General features: G+C 39.7%; 1 protein-coding gene across 5 annotated transcripts; it reads right to left on the bottom strand.

Annotated features, from left to right (window-relative positions):
- Positions 1 to 26: 26 nt before the first annotated feature.
- Positions 27 to 22,700, bottom strand: EOGT (EGF domain specific O-linked N-acetylglucosamine transferase). 5 transcript variants are annotated; one of them, XM_035546733.2, is made up of 19 exons: positions 22,513 to 22,675; positions 22,035 to 22,081; positions 21,030 to 21,254; positions 20,275 to 20,375; positions 19,629 to 19,737; positions 19,438 to 19,532; positions 18,262 to 18,366; positions 16,996 to 17,102; positions 15,104 to 15,207; positions 12,491 to 12,583; positions 11,571 to 11,642; positions 10,957 to 11,043; positions 9,746 to 9,814; positions 8,580 to 8,641; positions 6,795 to 6,914; positions 5,796 to 5,898; positions 5,309 to 5,434; positions 2,289 to 2,347; positions 1,719 to 1,782 (listed from the first exon to the last, which is right to left on the bottom strand). In XM_035546733.2, the coding sequence occupies exons 3-18, from the start codon at positions 21,237 to 21,239 to the stop codon at positions 2,327 to 2,329; spliced, it is 1,584 nt and encodes a 527-aa protein (XP_035402626.1). In that variant the 5' UTR covers positions 21,240 to 21,254; positions 22,035 to 22,081; positions 22,513 to 22,675; the 3' UTR covers positions 1,719 to 1,782; positions 2,289 to 2,326. The 5 variants fall into 5 exon arrangements, with proteins under 5 accessions (XP_035402627.1, XP_050568709.1, XP_035402626.1 ...); XM_035546734.2 differs by lacking the exons at positions 1,719 to 1,782; positions 2,289 to 2,347 and adding an exon at positions 27 to 50; XM_050712752.1 differs by lacking the exon at positions 2,289 to 2,347 and having other exon boundaries at positions 998 to 1,782; positions 22,513 to 22,677.
- Between the last annotated feature and the right edge of the window lie 173 nt (positions 22,701 to 22,873).

Raw genomic sequence — 22,873 nt, 5'->3', positions numbered from 1 at the left:
CACAGTGTTGTACTGAGTGCACGTGTGCACTTCTGAAAAGCCTAGAAGACCTAAAAATAAAAAACGCTTGAGTTAGACACAATGTACAGCTGGGTTACTGACCACGAACGCACTGCCAGAAAAGCAGATTTAAGCAGATTTCAAGTTCTGAACTGATGATATTCAGCAGTGTCCTGATTTCAGCTAGGACAGAGTTAATTTTCCTCCTAGTAGCTGGTAGGGTGCTATGCTTTAGATTAGGATGAGAAGAGTGTTGATAACACACTGATGTTTTAATTATTGCAGAGCAGTGCTTACACTAGGCCAAGGACTTTTCAGCTTCTCCCTCTGTCCCAGGACAGCTGACCCAAACTGGCCAAAGGGGTATTCCATCCCCTATGGCGTCATGCTGAACAATATATAGGGGTGGCTAGCCAGGGTGGGGGGCCAGCTGCTCAGGGATGGGCCAGGCATCGGTCAGCAGGTGGTGAGCAATTGCATTGTGCATCACTTTTTTCATACACCTTAGTAGTAGTAGTACTATTATCATTATTATTATTTCTGTCTTAATAAACTGTCTTTATCTCAACCCACAGGCTTCGTTTTCCCCTTTCTCTCCCCCATCCCAGACAGGGAGGGAGGAGGGTGAGCAAAGGGCTGTGTGGCGCTTAGCTGCCGGCCGGGTTAAACCACAACAAGCAGCTAATAAAATAAACCTGAACTCTAAGGGATGGTATAGCAAACCTTTAGACTATTGATTTCTCACTCACTACTCAGTTTTAAATTTTATGCACTATGTTCTCCTTCAAATACTTGTTCATTAGTATGGGCCAAAAGCAGATCTGATTAAAAAAAAACAAAACCAAGAAATTAATGCCATGTTGTAATTTACACTTATCCAACCGAATTCAAGTATTTTTATTTTCAATTAGCATCTTTTTCTTTTGCTGCTTCTATTCTTCCTTTATTGGCCATTGAAAGTTATCAAGAGGAAGTTAAAACAGAAGCAAGTACAAATAGAAGGAAAAAATACAGACTTCTCTTTATTTTGTTGTCAAAAGGTAACAATAACAACAGAAATAGTTAAAAGTATTATAAAAATATCTTTTTAAGAAAGCAACCTATAAAATACATATTTGAGAACATGCTGTCAGCTCTATAAAGCTGTGGCAATACACCTCATAGGCAACCTCCACTTCCCTTTCCAACTCTTCCCTCCAGCTCAATTTTGTCACCCCCCAGTTTCCAGCCTGGCCCTTCTCCCCAAATCGCCACCTGGTCAGGGAGTGCTGCTCCCCTCCTCTCCTGCTTCAGACCTGGGGGAGTTCAGGACCTTCCCTTTCCCCAAACCCCTGTCCCTCCTGTACCTCCTTGGAGTTTATGACAATAACACTTTTGCTGCCTTCATTCTGGACTCTGTTCTGATGGAGTTTCCGCACACTTCCCTTGAGTTGTGTGTCTCTGAAGTGATTGGCTCAGTCATTTCCTTCCAGCTCTAGTTTCTTCTAGAAAGGCCACTGCAACCTGTCTGCCTGCTTCAAGGTGCTGCCACACCAGAGGAGCAACTCAGTCATCCCTTACACCACAGTCTTTATCTACAGGAAAAAAAATGAGTCTCTGGCAAACAGTTTAAACTCCGTCTTTTGCTAAGCCTGCTGACCCTGGCTGAAGTAAGTTACAGGGAGCCCCCACACAAGCTGATAAAAGCCGTCTGTAGACAGGAGCAGCTCCCATTAAGAGTAGATCCGTAGCTCCACTAGCTGCAGGCTTCGAGCCCTCACACCCAGAGTCCAAGATGAAGAACTGAAACACAAGAAGGATGATGAGAAATCATGTAGGAATATGTGAAGACCCAAACTATTTTGGCTGTTTCAGGGCCCAAAGCTAGAAGAGCATTTAGGACCAGTTATTTTGTTTCAGACAAAAAAAAAAGTCTGTAAGAAATGCATGTTCAGAGGAGCAGAAGTAAAAGCTCATCTTCAATGCAAACACAGCCAATTGAAACAATTCTTCAATATTGGAATCCAAGAAATTTGTCCCTTCATATTTTACCATTTTAGGTAGATAAAAAGCTCTCAAGAATATCAAGAATATTTCCTTTAATTTCTTTCCTGCGTAAAAAAAAAATCAGATAATCTAAACCCTCAGTTTTCTCATGAATTGTATAGCCAGTAAGATTAACAGCAAAAATTAAGTTCAATTATTTCATTTGTTTTAAGAATGTATTGCCTTAATATTTACACATGTATTCTTAAGATTAATAATCCTGATTTACCACCTCCCCCTCCCACATCATTTCTCACACTTACCTGACCTCCACAGAACTTCACAAAGAAAAAAAAAAGTTTTAACTACATCTTGAAGATACCTGAAGCAAAAAGGAAAGACACTACATGCATTCATAAGTTAATTTTTATTTCAAAAACCAGCTCTCAGTTTACACTGTACATGAAACACAGGCAATCCTGGTAGCATTCAGGATTGGCAGCATTCATTAAGTGCCAAAGCTAAATTCATCATGCTGGTGCCAACGTGCCAGTTAAAAACAGACTCTATACATCAGTGAACTACAGACAAAAAAAAATATCAAAAGTAGGAAGGAATAAAATTCCTACAGTCTGTTAGGAAAATATAATCCAAAACTATACCTTGCCTAAAGAACAAGTGGCTCAAAGTCACCCAGATTCCCTCCAATTCCAATTTGCTGGCAGAGCGAGATGGCCCAGAACTTCTTTAAGAAAGTCACCCATGCCACATCTTTGCTGTTGTCCAAGTTTTCTCAGGATTTATCAGCAAAATCCCATCAATCCAATAAAGGCTTTCTTCTGCCAAGATAATTTTGTGACTATTCGTAAAGCTAGTCAACAAAAACAGTATTTTCATCCCAGTAATACTAAGCCATAAAGGCTAAAGAATACTTTGGCCATCGACGGTTGACATTACACTCAAATTTGCTGGAACAGGTGAACATTATCAGGATATTTTGCCCTTGGATTAAGTCCCCACAGCCTCTCCTGCACACATTCAGGCATATGGTTGGCCACTTGCTTTAGTGAGTCCTAGCATAGCATGAAAGCGAAGCTCCTCATTAGCTGCTTCTGTAAAAATGCAAACATTTGTACTCACACACTGGCTTCAACAGCATCATCTGCAGCACAGGAAGTTAAACATACACAAATGCATTCCACAAAACAATCGTAAACCCCCCGGCAACAAACCCATCAGCGCAAATACAACAGCATGATCTATCTGCAAATGATTCCCAGATAAATAACTGAGTATCAGTTCGGACCTCAGAACGTCACGTTGTCATGGCAGGAAGAGACAGCGACACGACTCTATGCAACTAACAGCATCTAAAAACACCTGCCTCCAAAATCTGACAAACTATGCCCAAAAGTTTTATACTTTTTTATTAAAAAGCTTTTATTAGAAAAGTTATCAAATACATCTGTGCACAATTCTTAAAATGTCTTTATTTTGAATTGTTGTGTTTTCTTCTCTCCTCAGACATTTTACTGACTTAAGTTTTATACATTTATTTCTTTAAAAATCCTAAAAAGATTAAAAATACACAAATACAGGAAATTGTATTTCCTAAAGGCTTTTCCCCCCATATCAAGAAGTGCAATTTTGCTTCCAATGTTCTTTAATGTAAAAGTTTTATCCATCAGTAACACAATACACTAAAAATTGCACCAAACACCTCAATATACCTTGGGTATCAGCTGTATCTAGCTTTTCCTATGCACTGCTTAAGGTCATGAGAGATCTATATGAAAATTATGCTTACCGTAACTCATTTTTACCAGTATAGGCAGGTCAGTAAACGTACCTACACTCTGTGAAATTGCCTATGACTGTTAGGGAACAGCGGTCAATAATATCTACAATTATACCAGTGGAGTGTTTACATTTACTGTAACTGTCTTGCTTTTGCATACAAATGTATGCCTTGCTTTAAGCCACTGAGACCATATGATTATACTGCAAGTCTATCATGGGAATACAGTCTCAAAGAAAATCCATAGTGTAATGGAATTTTTATTTTTTAATTTTAAATTTTTTTTAAAAAATCACACTGAAAATGATTCTTCCACACATCCTTCTGGCCCCACTTAAGAATACAAAACTACTACTTCATCCCCCAGCCTGCCTTCCCCCCCCAGTACTACTGCAGGAATTTTATAAAGAACTCAACTTTGGCTTAGTATTTCCTTCAATGAAAACAGCGAACTATGCTACTGACTGGGGAAGGATTTTCCAAAGTTTTCTAGACTGACTCTTCAACTTTTTTTTTTTTTAAAAAAGAAAAATATTAATAGATCCAGATTTTAGCAATTCCAAAAACAAAGTTCCTCATGATTTCATTTCCTTCCAGCTGCAGCTGAAATACACCATGTCTTATCATTTGTCATTAAAAAAAATCCATTCCCATTAGCATCCTCAAAAAGATGAGGTTTTATTCCAATTTGCTCAGGTTTTCCATTGCAGAAGTGCTGTTTTATGTGAAATGTAGGAAATATCCAGATACCTGAAGTTTGTAAGTATTCACTTAGCAAAAGATTTATTTGCTTTGAGAGAGAAGATTGACTAAACCTACTTAGCAGATCAGTTCTATTTTAGCATTTAAAACAAGAGGGAGAAGTCAAAGTTTATATTCAAACGCAAGAACATCAGAAACACTGCTCTCTACCTTGAAAATGTTTCTGAACTTGAAATAGAAGTCTGCAGTTTCTCTTGTATTAAACGACAAAAATTAAAATTTCCTTAACCACTTAATTCTTACAACCACTATTTTTCGAAAGGAAGCTCTTCTAACCTAGAAACAATAAATGGCCAAGCACAGCAATGACAAACAGTGACAGAAAGGAACTAACCAGACATCTTAGAACTACTGTGTCATGTAACTTGACTCTAAATGACATACTGGGCAGTGCCTTACAGTAAGATGACAATTCCTATTCAGATTTTTACTTAACAAAATTAGTATCTAACCTCTCCCAAAAAACTCTTAAATGAAATGGATGGACATATCTTTGTATAAAGACAACAAGTATTTCACAATCTGGAATGTAAAAATATAGTGGGGGGGAAAACCAAAAATATTCTGATAATTTTTATATTCGGAAAACCCACAGAATTAAAGAGACAGATGACAAAGGTAAGGTATGGTGCCCTGAAGTGGTCTGACAAATTAATGAGTTACTTCCCTCGTAGAGGTTTACTTTTTTCACACCAGCATTTTGCTTTATGTTGTTACAATATTTTATGGAGCATTATTTAAAAAATAGTATTTCAGTCTAATTTAGAATTCATCATGCTTTACCCTAAATGGCCACTTGGAATGCTGTGAAACATGATTTGCAGCCAGAAGCACCAAGTACATGAATTCTTCCACATCAAAAGAGTAGTTTGTAAATTTTGGATGTTCCCCCAGTGTTGGGTGGTGCCCCTAGAAAAACAAAATAAATAAAATAAGGCCTTTTAGACAGAAAAAGATTCCATACATCTTCCATTCAAAAAAAAAAAAAAAAAAAGCGCTGTCTGCTCTGAGGCAGAAGAGTCAAAGTAACTGCAAAACACCATGCAATGGATGGCTTGGATTAAAGGTTAACTAACTCAATTTTTCTTCTTACCCCAACCATTAATATCAAATGATTTCTTAATCACAACACGGATTTTAATTTAGTCTAAAGAATGAAAATCATATTTCAAATTTCAGAGCACAGATGGGTAAAAATAAGCTAGCCTTTGAACTCCTAAAGTTACAGCAGAAAGAACATCCCCACTCTTCCACCGCTAGCCACCATTACCTGATCTTGAGGGAATACTTTATTTCTTTTTCGCCAAGTGATGTAATGAATGCCTCTCAGCCTTGCCAGATCCAGGTAACAACGTTCATCTTCACAGTTGTATCTAGGGACAAGCAGAAGATCATATTTACCTACAGATTGTGCTGAAGTTGACTAGGGTGAAACAGAAAAAGAACTTCAAAGTCCAAACATTTGCTGTCCAGTTCCAAGGCAACAAAACCACAGACAAATTTTGCTCCACTAGAAACAAGAACAAAGGCTACCTACCTGTGTTTAAGATGTGGTCAAGGAGGCAATCTGAGACATCTGTGTATCAGACACGTCCCTGCCCAGCTGTACCGACTCTTGAGCATGTAAAAAGCAGCCTTCCCCATTGCAGGGCTTTTAAGCAGAATTTCCCCAGGCTGAGAAATTCAGTGCTCTTTGGACAAGCATGTTGCATTTTATTTAGTTCTATAGAACTGGAATGCCAACTACGCCAGCTTCATAACAAAAATATGTTTAAAACAAAACTACTGGAGAAATTTAGATAGGACGGGACGACACTCACCTGAGCCTGGCTAGCAAGTGGTGCTTATGTCCCAAGTATGGAAAGGAGCACATAACCTTCAGGGTGATCTTTAACAGCCTGGACATGCATCTTACATCATCAGACAGATCACCAAAATGCTATTATATCTCAGACCCACCTGGCAGAATCTGACCAGGGAGGCTTTAAAAAGGTTTTCCTCCCAAGCAATTGTTGACCAGGCTGCATTTTATTTATATTATGTCACGTTACGAAGATGAGCCTGTATGGTAGTTACACCATATTTTACAATGAAAGCTTCCTTACTTTCTATTCCCAGAAGAGACTGCCAAAAACGAAATCTAGAGGACAACGCAAGAGAAACGTTCATAGGCAAATACTGGCAGTGGAGAGTACCTCATTAACACATATAAACAGACATTCGCAGTTGTGTATATAAAAAGAGGGGGAAGAGAGAAAAATAGACTTACAGTTCAAAAACAACAGCCCAATCTGGTAGAAAGAGTAAATGGGTAAGTCCAGCTCCGTGCATCCCAATGAATATATCAGAGTTATGCGTGATTCTCAACTGCTCTGAAAATTCAAGTTCCCTGCAGACAACACAACAAAAACAGTGATCTGGCACGCCTATCCATCTCAGCAAGAATTAGTTACATGTAGAAAGCGCAAAATTAACTTAAGGGAATGCTGAAAGAGAGAATTGATTTTTCAAGGAACAATACTAAGAATCACAAATGCTTCAGCAAGCAATAACTCAGCATGGAATTAGAAGAAATGCAGACAGATTTCAAAAACTTCACATTAACGATAGTCTGTTCCAAAAATTTGATTTTATGGCTAAGTCAAAGTTCATGTAAGTTTGGAAGTATTTTTTTTTAACTTGCTTTAAATAACGTCAAAAAATATTGCATCACCTTTCAAAAAAAGACAAAGGACCTAAACTGTTTTTAATGGACTAAGTGGACTGTAAAAGTGTACAACTCCGTCTCAAAGATGCAGATATCCAACCCAAACTTATATATAGGGCATCAAGCAGAAATAAGGAGGCTTGGGTTTATTCATTTATTCATTTTCAGCTCCTGTCTGGAACTCACTTCTCTCCCACCCTTTGAATGTAACCTCCAAACACAGTATTCTCTCTAAATAACCAGGTGTTCCCTGAGGACACAAATTAAAAACGGACAAAAGATACTTAACTGTAAGGCAGACAATTGAAAAGGGAAATCACAACAGGCTTCATTTGCATACTAACAGTTCATACATTTAAAAGGAAGAGAGCAACTTCCTCTCTGACCATTTTGAGGACAATAGAAAGAAACTGGCTTAAACTGCAACAAGAAAATGTGTACTGCTTAAAGTGTTATAAGGGCAAACATCAAGGGAATCCTTTAACTGTGATTGGAGCGATGCAGCAGGATAGCTGTGGAAATCTGTTAGTGAATGGTACTACAGTTTAGACAAGCACAGGAATTGTGGAAGCATCTCTTGGTTATGCTTTCAAAGAAAATGTTGGTCTAGATATTGTCTCAAGGGTATCCTTCTACATTATTAGCCTGCTCAAATGCTGTTGCTGACAGAGGAAATGAGCCACTTCTGACTTCCTCTTTCTGTTTCTGCTTGGGTCAAAGCACTGATCTCGCACTGCTGATTCAGTTCCTCGCTGTTTCCGCATGCTCCGTGACAACACCATCGACTACATGCGAGCTGCTGCCATCTGGCACAGGAATACACCACTTGGGAACAACAACTTCAAACCATTTCTTCCTGGCACAGTGCCTAGCACATCTGGGCACCACAAACTGATCTCGTGGTGTCTTCGGGGCCACCAGAGCAGCAGAGAATTTAGTAATGCATGATAACTCAGCTTAAAAATCATATAAAATAAGATGCTAGCATCCTACACCAGAAATCCCTATTGACCAACAGCTGCCGAAGAGCATTAGCCCACAAGGGTGGTGGTAACACAGCTGTTTTGGTGAGAGGGGAAGAAACAGAAAAAATGATTTCAAAACTAGCTCATTCCAGTTTTAACCTGAGCTTACTAACTCTAGCTATTCATTCTAAGTATTGCATCATAGGATGGGAGTGCTTAACTTGCTCACCCACCACTCCCTCAGGAATATTCATCCTTTCTTGCCAGGTCCTGGATATTGCACAGGTTAGACATTGGAGCATGTATACCTTTGCTTGAAAACAGCTTTCACCACCCACCAACAGCATGTAACCACACTAGGTTTCTCTATCAACATACTTACTTGTATTTGTAGTCTACCACTTTGACCTCCAACGCTGATACTGTTTTCAAAGCATTCACAAGCTAAGGAGGGGGAAAGAAAAAAGGACAGTGATTTGGTGTTCTGCTTCAATTAATTCTTTCCCTGCATTCCTGACTGTTTCACACGCTCTACCTCCTCACCAGTGAATTACAATTAGGAAGACAGAATGTACTGTCACTGTCACATAAAGGAGATGTTCCCCTGCTTTTGTACATTTCCATCTAGGACACCTATATTACTCCTGGAAGAGCAGCCACTGCAGAGGGGACTTGGATCTCCTGAATTCTCCCAGAGACTATGGTTGACTTCTGTGTGCTCCAGGGCCCAATTCTCAAACCACGCAGACTAGTAGCAGTTTTGCTGGGAATGGCAGGAAGATGTGACACTTTGGGTTGGATTTCCAAAAGATATTTCCAAAATATTAACCTCTCTTTTGTGTTATGTGCTTATTATCAGAAAATACACTGCATATAGCAGTGTAGGCAGGCACTGTAGACAGTCTAGCAGATAATGCACAAGTCTAGTGATCCGAGCCCTGGCTTGCCACCGAACTATTGCACCAAACAAACCTGTTTCTCCCCTAAATAAGTTGGGCATAATAATGCCAATTCATTTTTCTCAGGTACTAACAGATAGGAATGAAGAGAGAGAAAATTGATATCATTTTATCACCAGAGAAGCTTCACCATAAGTTCACAAAGCTGTACGATTCAAAAAAAGTGATTCAATATGAAAATTCATTTAGTTTTGAATGCATACTCTCAGATACAACTGCTTATGTATTTTGATGTGCAAGCATAACAAAGCGTTTTGTTAGAGCCTTCAACACTTGGAATGTTAGAAACAAAAGAATTACCTGAGAGCAAAATTATTTAATTTTGTTAGAAACTGTGCAGCATCTGTTTGATAAGAGGAAATACTTTTAATATTACATCTGTAGATTTCCATTGAAAAAGAGCAGCAAGGTTCAGTATCTGGTGTACAGAAACTGAATAGAAGACACTAGAAGAAATTATTAACAATGAAAGTATTTGTCCAAGATTTGTTAGTGGACAGATATCTTGGCTGTGCCTGAAAAAAAAAATCAATTCAATGAGCAAAATTGACTTCTGATGAATTTGTTTTAAAAATAAAAAGGACCGCACCTCATTCTGGTTTAATATTTTCCGGTAATCTGTACTGCGTGCAAGTATTGTGACTCGAATTTTCCCATCCTAAAAAGAAAGAAGCAGCAGTGTTAGCTGTGAGGCAGACCTCACTTAAAAAAAAACACACAACTTCCATATTTACTTTTGGCAGTTATTTGAGCAACTGAGTATGTTCCCTCCTCATGTAGTAGATGATGTAACCACCTCAAAATTCACATTGTATTTTCCAACAGATTAAAAGTGTCAAAAACTGCATGAAAGTCTGACTATTAACAAAAAATAGAACATTTTATTCAGTACAAAAGAGCCTTTGTATTACACATCATACAGAAGTTTTGAAAGCGGGAGAGCAGTTTTCAGGAGTGTTTGTGCACAAGATCCATGGAAAAAATAATTTACTTCTATAACAGGTCCTCCTTTTACCTCTTTAAAAAATTGGACTCATGGGAGTAAATGTTCCAAGTGAAATAAAGAGATTTAACTGCATGACTCCCATTAGTGTCAGCAGGAGAATCGTAACTAAATGCCTGTGCAGTGCTTTGAATACGTGCCCCTCAGCGATAATATGTAGGCTACCCTCTAGCAAATACTTCAAGAAGCCCAGGACTGCTGTATCCATCAATGCAGCCACTGCAACAATTTGTGAAAACCACCAGTGTGTACAACAGAGAAGCTCAGGGCCAGACAGATGGTACCAGGGAGGAACTGCAGGACCAGACTCAATCATTTTCTCCTCTGACTAGAGCTCAGCAATAGCTACAAGGACTGATAAAGAGCACGTCTGCAGAGAACAAGCTTGCTGCATTGCTTTGTGGGATCCCCTCTGCTGGACCTGAGGGTAGGGTCTCATCAGCATGCTCCAGAAGAGATCATGTACCACTGTCTTGCTTAACTGGGAAGAACACAAAGTCCTAAGTACAGAAAAAGGAGACAGGGAGGAGACGCTAGTGTTGGAAGGAAGATGTTCTAAAGTCTGTCCTATGGAAGGAAGACATGAAGGCAGCTGCCACAGACATACACAAATGTTTGCTGAAGTTCTTTATAGAACAGACTGACTTATTGGAAAACGCCAAGAATCACAGGAAAGGACAAAGTGCACTATGTGCTCCTATTCCACACCAGGATAGCTCCATGCCAACTAGCTGATGCTATTTCTCTAGTAAGAGCTGTCAGCTCCATATTACAGTTTTATCACTCATTTATCATACCTTGGGTCCTTCTTGGGTGATATTTAATCTGTGTAACACATGCTGAGAAAATGCTCTAAATAGGCCTGTTCCATGACAGCCAGAGATCTGAAATTAAAAAAGCAATTGTTACTACAAAAAGTTATTTTGCTCACGAAAATCTCTTTGGGATCAGTCTTTTGCCATTCGTGTGGAACAAAAGCCTAGTATCAGGCACTGCACTAAGCACATCGCTATTTGCTGCAACACAAGTGGCACTTTCATTTAAAATATGCACGTCTCTCTCACTGTTATACCCTAAACACATGAGCTAATGCCTCGAGGAAAGTCTGTCAGCGTACAAGCTCTTGTGCTCTGCAAAAACACCAGTAAGTTCACAGTGCCCTCCTGTTAAGAAGTTATAATACACATCTCATAAACCGTGAGACAGAGGATTGCACCTAACTACTTACTATCAACTAGCTAAAGTAACTTTTAAAGTCTTAATACTGAGGGAAGATCATTTCGTTTGGAGTTAGAGACCTTCAATGCAGTACATTTCATGATAACTCAGCCAGATATTTGAGAGATTCGTTAACTCAGACTTTATAGTGTCATATACAAATCCAGTTAACACTAAGATAAAAAGGACTCACCAATGGTGTGTTATAAAACAAGCCATACCGCATCCGAGGCAGTAATGAGAAGACTGCTTCTTTAAAGCATACCTGCAAAGGAAGATCACAAGAAGTTACACTGCGCTGCTACCTTCCGCTGGCACATCCCATGCTCATTCAGTGGGATCACTGCTTATAATGAGCTAGCAATTATGTGCTCCTGTCAAGAACATCCTCACTTCCTTGACTGTGCAAATGAATAGAACAAAGGCAATCGTGGTCCCAAAGGAGATCTCAGCTCAGATGCTACAGAGACAAGTGTGGGAAGAGGTTTAAAAACAAACAAAGCAAAAACACACCAAAAATACAGAACAAACGTGAACTAAACAGAAGAAAACTGGGTAAGGTTAAGACTGGGTTTAAAAGATTTAAGAGACTGAAATGAGCTCTGAATGAATTCATGTTTTTGGTGAGAGAAAAATGTATTACTGGTTCGTCTGTGCGTGTTTGTTTTGTGGCATTTATTTTTAATTTTTGTTGTTGATTCAGGTTATTTTGTGTTTGTTTTTTTTGTTTTGTTTTTTTGATAAGTAGCAGGTACACTAACAGTTGCATAGGAAGGTATATACCTCACCAGGAATCAGAAGACTTAGAAAGACAGTAAAACTTAAGAACCCTTAGCTGCAGTAGCGGGTGCTGTGGAAGTGAAACTAATACATAAATATCACTTCTCAGAAGACAGAGAAATTAGGTCTATCTATGTAAAGTGCAGACATGCCTCAGAATTAGGTTACAACTCTGTCTCATTAGCAAGGTAACACACTCAAATTACACAAATAAACACACATATAAAGTATTCACGCTCTCCTCTGAAACACCTATATCCAGGAGCAGCTTTAGAAGCAGTCTTATTTACTATGTAGTCACCACAAGTTAAAACGAAATGTAAAATTCCATACCCTTTTAGAGTCAAAGGTTTTCAGGTGTATTATTTCATAGTCGGTAAATGCCTTCCATGTCTCACTGAACAGGTCACCATAGCCATACGAGCTCTATGATGGGAAGGAAGAACAGAAGCATAACAATTACATAAATGCATACAACTCCCTTCATGACTTACGAGCTCTATATACAGGTTTAAACACACACTTAGTAGCACATCATCACCACTGCAGGACCTAAGACAGCCTAGGACAGAAAGCAGACATTACTGCTGTGTTTACAATGGCAGTTAAATTGTCTGGCAGGTAGTTGATTTTTATTACAACAGTTCTATAAATCAGCAATCTAGACAAATTCTTCAGCAGCAGATTAGAATCTGTGAGTTAGGAGCAAGAATACCTACTGCCTATCCCAGGGGCAACAGAACACAGATTAAATGTAAGCAACAGAAATGGAGGGAGGGTAGAAGGCACAAACCCGACTCCTGAGACTAAAAAACCTCCTGTTTGGGATCGTCACTTGCATGTTGCACGTGTATCTTAAACTGAAGGCAATGATGTGATTTAGTGGAAGAAGCAACCAGTAAACTATGTTTTGCATTAGTTTGACAAGCTGCCAAGAAGTTTCTCTACGGAGCAGTATAAAACTTCCCTTTAGCAACAGTGCTCTGCAGAACTTTTTAAGAACCAACTACTCCCTATGAGATTGGCCCTTCAGTCCTAGAACTGGGGGCCTTCAGATCTGCTATACTTCCTAAACGTCTGAGGGCTAAGTCTCTGAATGCAATTAAATATGATTCTTGCTTAAAGCTTCCTTACAGCTTTAGAGCTGGTTCAGCCTGCTTGGAAAGTTACGTGGAAATATTCACAAGAAATTTGAAAATGAGACTATAAATAACTGCAGAAGAAAGGGGACATCTACTAAAATGCAAAAGAATCTAAAGGGTGTCAGATTTCCTTCACTTGAAGAGGTGCTTCCTTCCCCTCCTTCTGCCTTTAAATTTTACAATCCATACTGCTTTCTGGTAGTCTGTATTGGAAGAATTGCACTTCCACAGAACTGATCTTCCATGCTGAAAGTACATCTCTCTAACCCTATCTGCTCACCTTAGAAGTGCTTTATAAACATTGCTTTCTGCATTTGCAGAAACAGTCTGCAAATTAACACCCAGTAGGTTTTCTATTCATTTTCTGATTTGTTTAACCTACATCTGAGGGCGTTACTGTTTAATAAGAACAGTGCACTGATTCTACAGTAGCTAGAAAGTATGCCCAAATCTAATTACTTCAAGAAAAAAAAGAGAATGAATAATAAGATCAAGTCTATCTTTCCATCAGCATAGAACAGCTCATCAGCAGTTAGTTGGTGCCATCATCTGGTTGTCCATGGTGACGAACTCAAGCAGACCGAGCAGTTAAGACTCATTTAAAATGATAGTGCTGTGGCAGTACTTACTTTGAGAATGGTACATTTGAAAGAATTATTTGATTCAACAATGCAATATAAGAAAAAGCTTTGCTTTTCAAAGTAATTTACAGCGCTGACACATCTGATCTTTTCAGAAAGCCATTGGAGCTGGATTAACAGCTTCCTGTATGAAGTCTAATGAGCTTGCTTATCTGGCAAGCACATTTATTTTAGCTTTCAAAATGTAACTGAATTAAGGAAAGGTGAAAAAAAGTTTCTTCCAGACAAAAAGGTTTTTCATAAATAGCAAGTAGCAGATATTTGCAATTCTCTGCTGAATATCTGTCACAGTAGTAAATACATAGGAAGAAAATACAGTATTATAGGAGAACAAGATAATAGATGTGGGATGATATCATAGTCATAAAAAGTTTTGTTACTTCTGCACCTGATATACGTTACCCAGCATATTCCAACTTGTTTAGTTTAACACTCTCCTATAGAGCTCAAATACAGGACAGTATGTTTCCGAGTAGTAGTAGTTTTAGTCATGATTTCAACTCAGCAGCACAGCAGAAATAGCCCCACTTAAAAACTACTTTTATTTTAAGGCGTGATTGAGAGAAGTAGCCATAAGGCGGCTACTTAAAGGAATTAAATATTAGACCCTGTTTGGATATGCGCATATATATACACACACACCAAATAATTATATCAGTCATAATTGTATCATATGTATGTGTTGATTGTTGTGGTTGTTTTTTTTTTTTTTTTTTTTTAGGTTTTCTTTATTACAGGTCACACATTACTGATTTAGAAAGATCCAAGGCTGCATTTATTTTTAAATATAGAAGAAATAGTTTTGAGTAAGTCTACTTCAATATTCTCACAGAAAAAATCCACAGAAAACAGCATGCAATATTCAAATGCTGCATATTAGAAATACAAATGATGGGATTTTTTAGCACACCAAAAAAGGCATAAACATATACTAGCAAAGGATGAACTACGGCGTAGTGTTCAAACACATGGTTTATTGTGCAAAATCTGTTCTTTTACTGTTGTTCATGCACCTGTATTAACAGGATGCAAAAACTTATCAGGTCCATGAGGCTCAGCTGACAGTCCACATGAAGGCTAAGGATTGGCTCCTAAAAGGTTCAGAGCATCTATAAAGCAGAAATACAATCCACCATGAGTACGTTAAAGCACTGCAGACTTACAGTGTCCCACATGACTATGTTGACATCAGTACTGAAGGAATTATTGATATGCTGTGTGATATAAAGATTGACGAAGTCACAGAAGTGATGGTACATATTAACACCTGAGAAAAAGAAAATAATGGTTGACAAAATACTACATTACTCATTCTGCTTTTTATTGGTTTATGCATTTTCTCACTAGTAGAATCCTGCATGTCATGTTAGTTTTCTCCCTGACTGACTGAATGCTTCTTATGTACCCTAGAGAAGCAAACCTTTAAAGGGAAGGAATACAGGTAAGAAATCTGAAGTAAAACATCTTAAGAAAGGTTCAAAGAAATCAAAATACCAGCAAAACGATGGTGAAAGAAAAAGATAAATTTCACATACTATTTCCCATTACAGACTGCAAATGCTTTCTGAGGTGTATGAAAGTAACTATTGCTCTAACAAAAACTAATTAGACATACAGAAAACATTAAAAACAGGCCTTTGGCACTGCTCTTAGTGATTTTTTATTAGGGTAAACTGAAGCTCTCACTGTCGGACTACAAGACAGAACTTGTACTTGCACAGAAGCCAAAACCCAAGTAATTCCTCAGGTTCTTTCTCAGAGCATTCCTGTTCACTCTTGGTCTCTCACATTAATACCTTAAAAGCACAATGCATGAAAGGTATCATGAAACAAAGGAGGTAACACAGTCCAGCTTCTTTGCTATCCAGGACGAGACACCAGTTTTGGGACCATGTTGTGCACACAGCTCCCATTTCTAAGCTTCTGACCAAGAAGAGCTGCCATGGTAGGAACTAGCTCCTGGGCTTCCCATCCTGCTCAAAGAACAATTCTCCCCGCCTCCCCCAAAAACAGAGAGGCTGGACACAATCACATTCCGAGCACAGCTAGAACAAAGCTGCAAAAGGTACAAGTTGACAGCACAGCAGCTCCTCCACAATTACTGTTCAGGGAACTGCAACAGCTTTACTTAAAATATAAGATACGGGCCTGCAGGGACAGAGGAGTTAATCCCCTTTACAGTTGCAGTGTATCATGTGGTCAGCACACAGCAGACAGCTACACAGTTTAAACCACAGCTTTCTCCACAGCACCTTGTTTGCCTGTCTGCAGCATTACCATTCTCTTTCAGTAAGACTTGTCCACAAAACATACTGCGTGAACAAAAAGGTTGGTGAACTTCAAAAAAAACGACAAATACCGCTGTCTCACGCTCAAGATGCTTGGGTGTTGTTGCTATCGTGGATTTTAGTATAGTGTTGAACAGCATTCGCCTTAGCTCTCTGTAATGAGAGAGGTGCAAAGCCATGGCAGGGAGAAAACAGGTAACTTTGAAGCTTCAAGATTAAAAGAGGGTTGTGGGATTTTTTGTTTGCCCTTTTTTAGGGGTATTTTAATCAACTAAAAAAAAAAAACTTATTCCCTTGAACCTTGTCTTTGAATGCACTTCCTCTGCCACATCATTCAACATGCACAGAATCCTCAGTTACTGAGTACTTACTGCAAGACATGTATACACCTATACCCTGCGTTTCATAAGACGGAAACAGTCATCCAGAAACACAGCCAAGAATCAGACACTGTACAAGAGTCACAGGCACAAAAATCTAAACAGTTAAGAGCTGAAGACCATGCAAGACAAGTGGAAGGATTTTTTTTTTAAATCATCTGTGGCAAAACCTAAGGTTTTAAACATAAAAGAAATTTTTGTTTCTGACCTTATGAAAGGAACTAAAGGAAAAAAAAGGAATGAAGAAGTCACACCATCTTTCAAAAAACAATATTACAAGTGAATATGACAATCGCAATGACATAATGTACACATGCATGCTAGATATGGGCTCTTTTTACTGCAGTACTATAGTATTAAAAAAAATAAACTGAAGATACCAGTTACCTGCATCTAATTTCATGAAGTATGTTGGCTTTTCGATAACAACGTCACACTTGTCATCATCTAGAGGCCTGAAGTTTAATGCAGTAAATGTCTGGAGTTCTGCAAACCTACAAAGGTTCAATCACATAGAACATGCTTTGACATTAACATACTTGAACACGTGTATTTCATACATCTCAGATTTAGTAACCGTTCATGCAGTCAGTTTGATTTAACAGGGCTGCTGAAATCTGATAAAGTCTGACAATTAAAATTATTTGAAATTGTAATGTAAAGTTCTTCAGGTTATGAGCTTCAAGAGTTAAACACTGCCTTTGATCTCAGGAGTGAACAGCACCTTTGATCTACAAATCAAGGCAGCAGAGATGTAACGGAGAGCCTTAGAGGCTAGATCCGTGAGTCTCTCCACCTTGATCTGCATTGCCAGAGACACTTCAGCAAGATCTTCATGCTTTGGTCAGAATAATGAATGCAGATGCAATATTTATTATTCCTGGATCTGAACAAGGATGAGCAGTTCAGACGACTATAGCAGGTAGAGAAAAGTCTTTTCTTCCTCTGCAGCTGCTTTTAACAGAAATTGACCATCCGCGCAGAAAAAGGAAAAAAATAATTGAGAACATGGGCAAAAAAAGAATGAAAAGAGTATTCCTACATGCATCTTGGTAGCTCCTGTTCCTTCATGCTTCATCAATTAACTGACAATCCAGCTTTGAAGTGCTAACGTGTTACCCGTGATATTAAACCAGCTACCATAAAGCATCCTCTGCACTTCCAACTCAACCTGTAGACTGTTACCCGTTTCACATTGGGAACACAGGCTCCCTGTGAGCAGTATATGAATATACATCCAGATCAGGCATTGCGCACTGGATCCAACATCACTAGGACTGTGAACTCCGGCACAAATGCAAACTTCAAGGCATTTCAGAACCAAAGAATTGTCTCCTTCCATAAGATGATGCATAGAGCTAACATCTTCTCTAGAAAACACCTGAATGCACCTGAATGTTAGAACCTCAGATTACTTTCACATCTGTTAGTGCTGTAAATTAGGCAGAAAAGATACGATTACATGTAACATAGCTCAGAATAGCACTCCAGGTAGATGTAACTGCTTGAGGTATATAATACAAACTCTCAAACTGACCTTCAAAAGGAATGACTGTTTCCCCAGAATGAAATATAGTACCCACAGCTGCTAGTGCCAATAAAAATAAAATTAGATAAGTGAACTTGGGAGTAGCCATGACAAGCGATTCTTACCAAGACTGCAGAGGGCTCTTGCGTTGACCTTCAGCCAAAAATGCTTGAACATCAAGGGTACAATGACCTCCAATTTCTCCCTTCTGGAAGAAGTCTTCTTTGAATCTATTGCAAGTTAGTAAAAGCCTATCAGTTTTTGTGCATTTGTGCAACAGTGCTACAAGTGCTCTGCAATTGAGATTATACACTCAAGCCAGTATTATTTAATCTCAGTTTAGCAAGATACTCCATAAATATTTAAAACTTGAGTATTTTCTTTAGCATAAGAGAAGCATTTCCTAATGCTTCCCAAATAGAGTGGTGTTCTCAAGAGTTCTACACATCAATCTACAAAACATCACTACACTCAGAAAGCTATTAGGTATCATTTCCACATACCTGATGAGTACTTAATTAGGTTTTCTAGGATTACTTATAGGAGCACCATAAGTTGTTTTTTGTTTTTAATAAAAACAATCTCACTGAAATTCTCCTCAGATTTCATAAGCCAGTTACTCGCCCAAGAATTTTATTCAACACACAATGAACAAGGTACAAGAACAGGTTTCATGAAATCAAATTGCTAACTAAGAGTGGTGTCTAAACCTGCTTACAGGATAAGTTGAGAAGATGACAAAATCCATTCTGAGGGGTATTAGTGTCACGGTCATGAACCAGCTCTTTCCAAGTCAGGTACACAAGACACTGACTTGGATGAGGCAAAAAGAAAAATGGGTGATGCCACTAACAGTGGCACTTCCCCCTCCCCCAAGCTGTCCACTATGTACCATTTTATTTTAGGATGGCAAGGTTCAAGTTCTGATCTCTTTTTGGTCTAAATGCATTTAAAAACACCATTCCTGGTTCTGGTATACAGGCATCTAGCATAGGAAAGACGTTCTCAGTGCCTTATGCAGAAACAATTCTGCTTTGCATGTCACCTGAACAAGAAAGAATGCATCCGAAGATACAGAAAGAACACCAAGATACAGAAAGATTGCCCTCTCTTCAGTCAATAGAAGGAAATACTTCAATTGCCCATCAGCAATGTAGATCTCCCAAGGACTTCAACAACAGGCCTCTGACCAGCAAAGCCCGTGGCAACAAGCACACGAGCTATATGCACATCTTCATTACATTCTTCAAGTCCCTCTCCCTGCCATCCCTTAGTTTTACTGTAACATAATCAAATCAGACCTGTCGTGGTTTCTCTTTACAGTTCTTAAATCAATGTATAAGTTTGTCGCCCTGCAATGCTGAAGGTATTGAGAACAGGCCAGAGATGAATCTCCCTGTTAAAAAAAAAAAAAAAAAAAAGAATTTTACCAAGAACAAAAAATTACGTTTAAAAAGAAGTGAAAAGTACAGTATCTATCAAGAATACTTACTGTTACTGCAGGCTTACAATGGGTTTTCATTTCATTCAGCCTCTCTCGTACGTAACCAAAGTCAGCTTGTTTCCAGAATATCTGTTGGGCTGTCTCAATGTCATTTGCCCTGATGTATGAAGGAGAGAGGAAAACCAAGGGCCATTGCTCAATTCTAATAATAACTTTAACAGAAAACATTTTTTTCCACTAAAAGTGGAACATAAAAGCCAGCCAGTTACTTTATTGACATTTAAAATGCAAAACAGGAAGCAACTTATCAGCTACATATAAGTGAAAACATCAATGACAATTTAAAGCTATTCTCACGTAAAAGGCTATAAATTTTTTTTCATTTGTTTTTTAAAGCTAAGAAAAGAACTCCAGAGTTACTTTAGGAATCTGAATGGCTAAAAAATCTGGCTAAATCAGAATAAGGAAAACATTGTGGCAGGAAGTATTTCAAACAATGTTTTCTTCCTTAAAAAGCTTAACGTCATGTTGGGAGATGTATGCTATGCATACATACACACATCTGCACAAAGGCGCATAGCCATCCTTTAGACTCTAAATATCACTGTAACGTTAGCTCCATGGCTAACACAAAAGTGAACACTATATTTATTTTTGGACATACTGTACTTCATACGATAAAAATGAAGCTTACCATCCAGTTTCAACATAATCACACACCGGGTAACTGAACCTGTAATCTGATTTGCAGGATTTCTCATAACCCCAGCAGGATTTTAGTTTCTTCAAGTAATTCTGTAAGACAAAATAATTGTATATAGCTCTTGATCATGCGACAGCAAAACAGTAAACAACCAAACTTAGCTAGTAGCTTATAAACTGCCTCTTGCTAACAAATCTTACATAAAAGACTCTGAAAACAGACCAAGCTGTTTCAGAAAGAACACTGATTATTTCCGCACAGCAGAGGATCCACAGAAGACACATATGCTCAGCAATATTATTCTGGTCTTTAATGTGTCCTTCAGCACAACCAGTTTTCCCAAACCAGCGGGTAGGATTCCAAAGTTTTCACATCGCTGTCAGCTATCGATAACAAAGTTAAGCTCACATGAAGCACAGCATTCCAAGCTCCAGGCTGAGAGTACCACTGTTCTGCCTGGCAAATCTAGAAACATTGGTTCTGCAGTAGAAAGTCAGAAAACAAAGAGCACAGCTCCCATGCCCAGCTTTACAAAACAGCTCCAGCCTGAGAGACACTATAATCGCCCCAGGACACACACAGCCCAGATCCTCAGGTCCACCATCCCTGCAGTTCCAATTCCTAACGAAGCCAACTCATTGGGAAGGAGATCAATTCATCATCATTCCTAAACCGCTAGGACTCCCAGAATAAACCACCCCAAAATTATATTTGAACAAACAAACAAAAAAATAAGTCAAACCTACTTTGTATGGGCAATGAGAGTCCTGTTTACAGATGCCAGCAATGTGCTGATTGTTGTGCAGAAAGTATGGAATATGCTCATCTGGCAAGTTAATAGTTTTGTAGCTATATAATGGTTCTTCTGGAATGTTTTTGAATTCAGTAAGATTTTCATCTTGGGAATTAGCCAGGATTTCTTGCAGTAGCAATCCAAACATAAGCAACATGAACATGGCAACCTTCAAGTTCTGTAGTTATAAAAAAGACACTTTACACAACTGCAGCATTGCACATTTCAAGCATTTTAGGTAGTATTTACCTAAAGTCAGTCATATACTCAAAGAACTTTTACTTGAGTAGCTGGGGTGTTTGGTTTTATTTTTCAGCCCTTATGGAAAGAAAACTTTCACTAAGAGCCTAGACTGTACAACCACAGGATTATCTTTGAATCATTAGTCATTGATGTTTATTACACACTACCAACTCACAGTCAGACTAAAACGGGTGTGTTTACTTTAGCTAAATCCCAAGGTATCCTGAGAGTTCAAATGTGGAAACTAAGTATAGATTATATAATATCCAGACAGCAGGAAGAAAACGTACAAGTATTTAGAGGGGTAGGGGAAGAAATAAGGAATTTTAGTTTATAAAAAAAAAAAATTAAAAAAAAAAAGAATATGTTCTGCAGTTTGGAATAAATTAATCATCAGATGAAGGAAAGTTAAGCAGTCATAAATAGTCAAATGTTTCAGCATTAGTAGTCAACATCAAGTTACAAAGACTTTGAATTTGTATTACGTACAGTAACTACAGGCCCACACGTATCTATAGCCTCTAGAGCAGACTGGCTACCTTGCTGGTCATATAACCTTCTCATCAAACATCATGCTTTGAACCACTAAGCTTCATGACAAAGAAAAATATGTCTGTGCCTAAAAATCCTTCTTGGCATCATAACTCGCCAAAGTTTGCATGTTTGCTTGCAAGCGAAGCCTTCAGCAAAACCCCGACAATACAAGCAGTTTTACCTGTTTAGTTTGAGGAGAACCTCGTCAGATTTCCCAGGTATGCAAACCTAGCGGGGGGTGGGAGAGGAAAGCAGAGTTAGACACATCCTGCAAAGGAAGCTTCCTCAGAGCACAGGGCTGCATCTGGCGGAAAGCTCAGGGCAAGGAGAGCAACTTGCCAGCAGCCCAGGGGCTCTTCTTGGACCCCTGGGGCAGATAACACTGGGCTCCCATAGAGCTCCCACCACCTCCCTCCCCTCCAGCCCGCACCCAGCCCCGCTGTGCAGCCTCCAGCCCCCCAGAACAGCATCACCCCTCCACCTGGGCTCTGGCTGAGCAGCAGGGGCTTCGAAAGCTGCCCCATACCCAGCACCAGAGGCCCGGGCTTGTGCCCAGCCCAGAGCCGGGGCCCCCGCAGCCGGGCGGCTCCGTCCTGCCCCGGCAGAGCCGCCCCCTCAGCACCGCGTCGGCCGCCTCCCCTCACGGCACCTCTCCTCACCTCACACCCGGCCGCCCCGCAAAGCCCCGCGGCCCGTGGGCCCGGCAGCCTTAATCCTCATCCCGCCGCGGCAGCTGGCGGCCGGCCGGGGGGGAGCACACGGCGCCGGCCCAACCCAGCCCAGCCCGAGCAGGCTCGGCGGGGGAAAAAGGCGGCCGCCGGCCCAGGGCCGCCCCCACCCTGAGGGCGGCGCCGCCGCCGCCGCTCCCCTCCTTCACACCCGCGGCCCGGCCCCTGGCGGGGGGCTGCGGGGCCGAGGGAGGGAGCAAGGGAGGAGCCGGGCCGGCTGTCAGCGCGCAGCCGTGGGGTGCCCGCCCGGGCAGGCTGGAAGAAGCCGAGCCCGGGCCGGGCAGCACCTGCC

This window comes from Cygnus atratus, chromosome 10, assembly GCF_013377495.2.
Source record: "Cygnus atratus isolate AKBS03 ecotype Queensland, Australia chromosome 10, CAtr_DNAZoo_HiC_assembly, whole genome shotgun sequence".
In the NCBI taxonomy this organism is placed as follows: domain Eukaryota; kingdom Metazoa; phylum Chordata; class Aves; order Anseriformes; family Anatidae; genus Cygnus; species Cygnus atratus.
This window is presented reverse-complemented; position numbering and strand designations above follow the sequence as displayed.

Bases quoted from the DNA above. Each gene is read 5' to 3' on its own strand.
- EOGT (XM_050712752.1), bottom strand. From the start codon at position 21,239: ATGTTCATGTTGCTTATGTTTGGATTGCTACTGCAAGAAATCCTGGCT. The intron at 18,367-19,437 runs GTCTGATTTGAT...AACTTGCAATAG, and splicing joins GTAAAGAGAAACCACGACAG to ATTCAAAGAAGACTTCTTCC. The intron at 5,899-6,794 runs GTAAGTCTATTT...GCTTGTCCCTAG, and splicing joins TGGGCTGTTGTTTTTGAACT to ATACAACTGTGAAGATGAAC.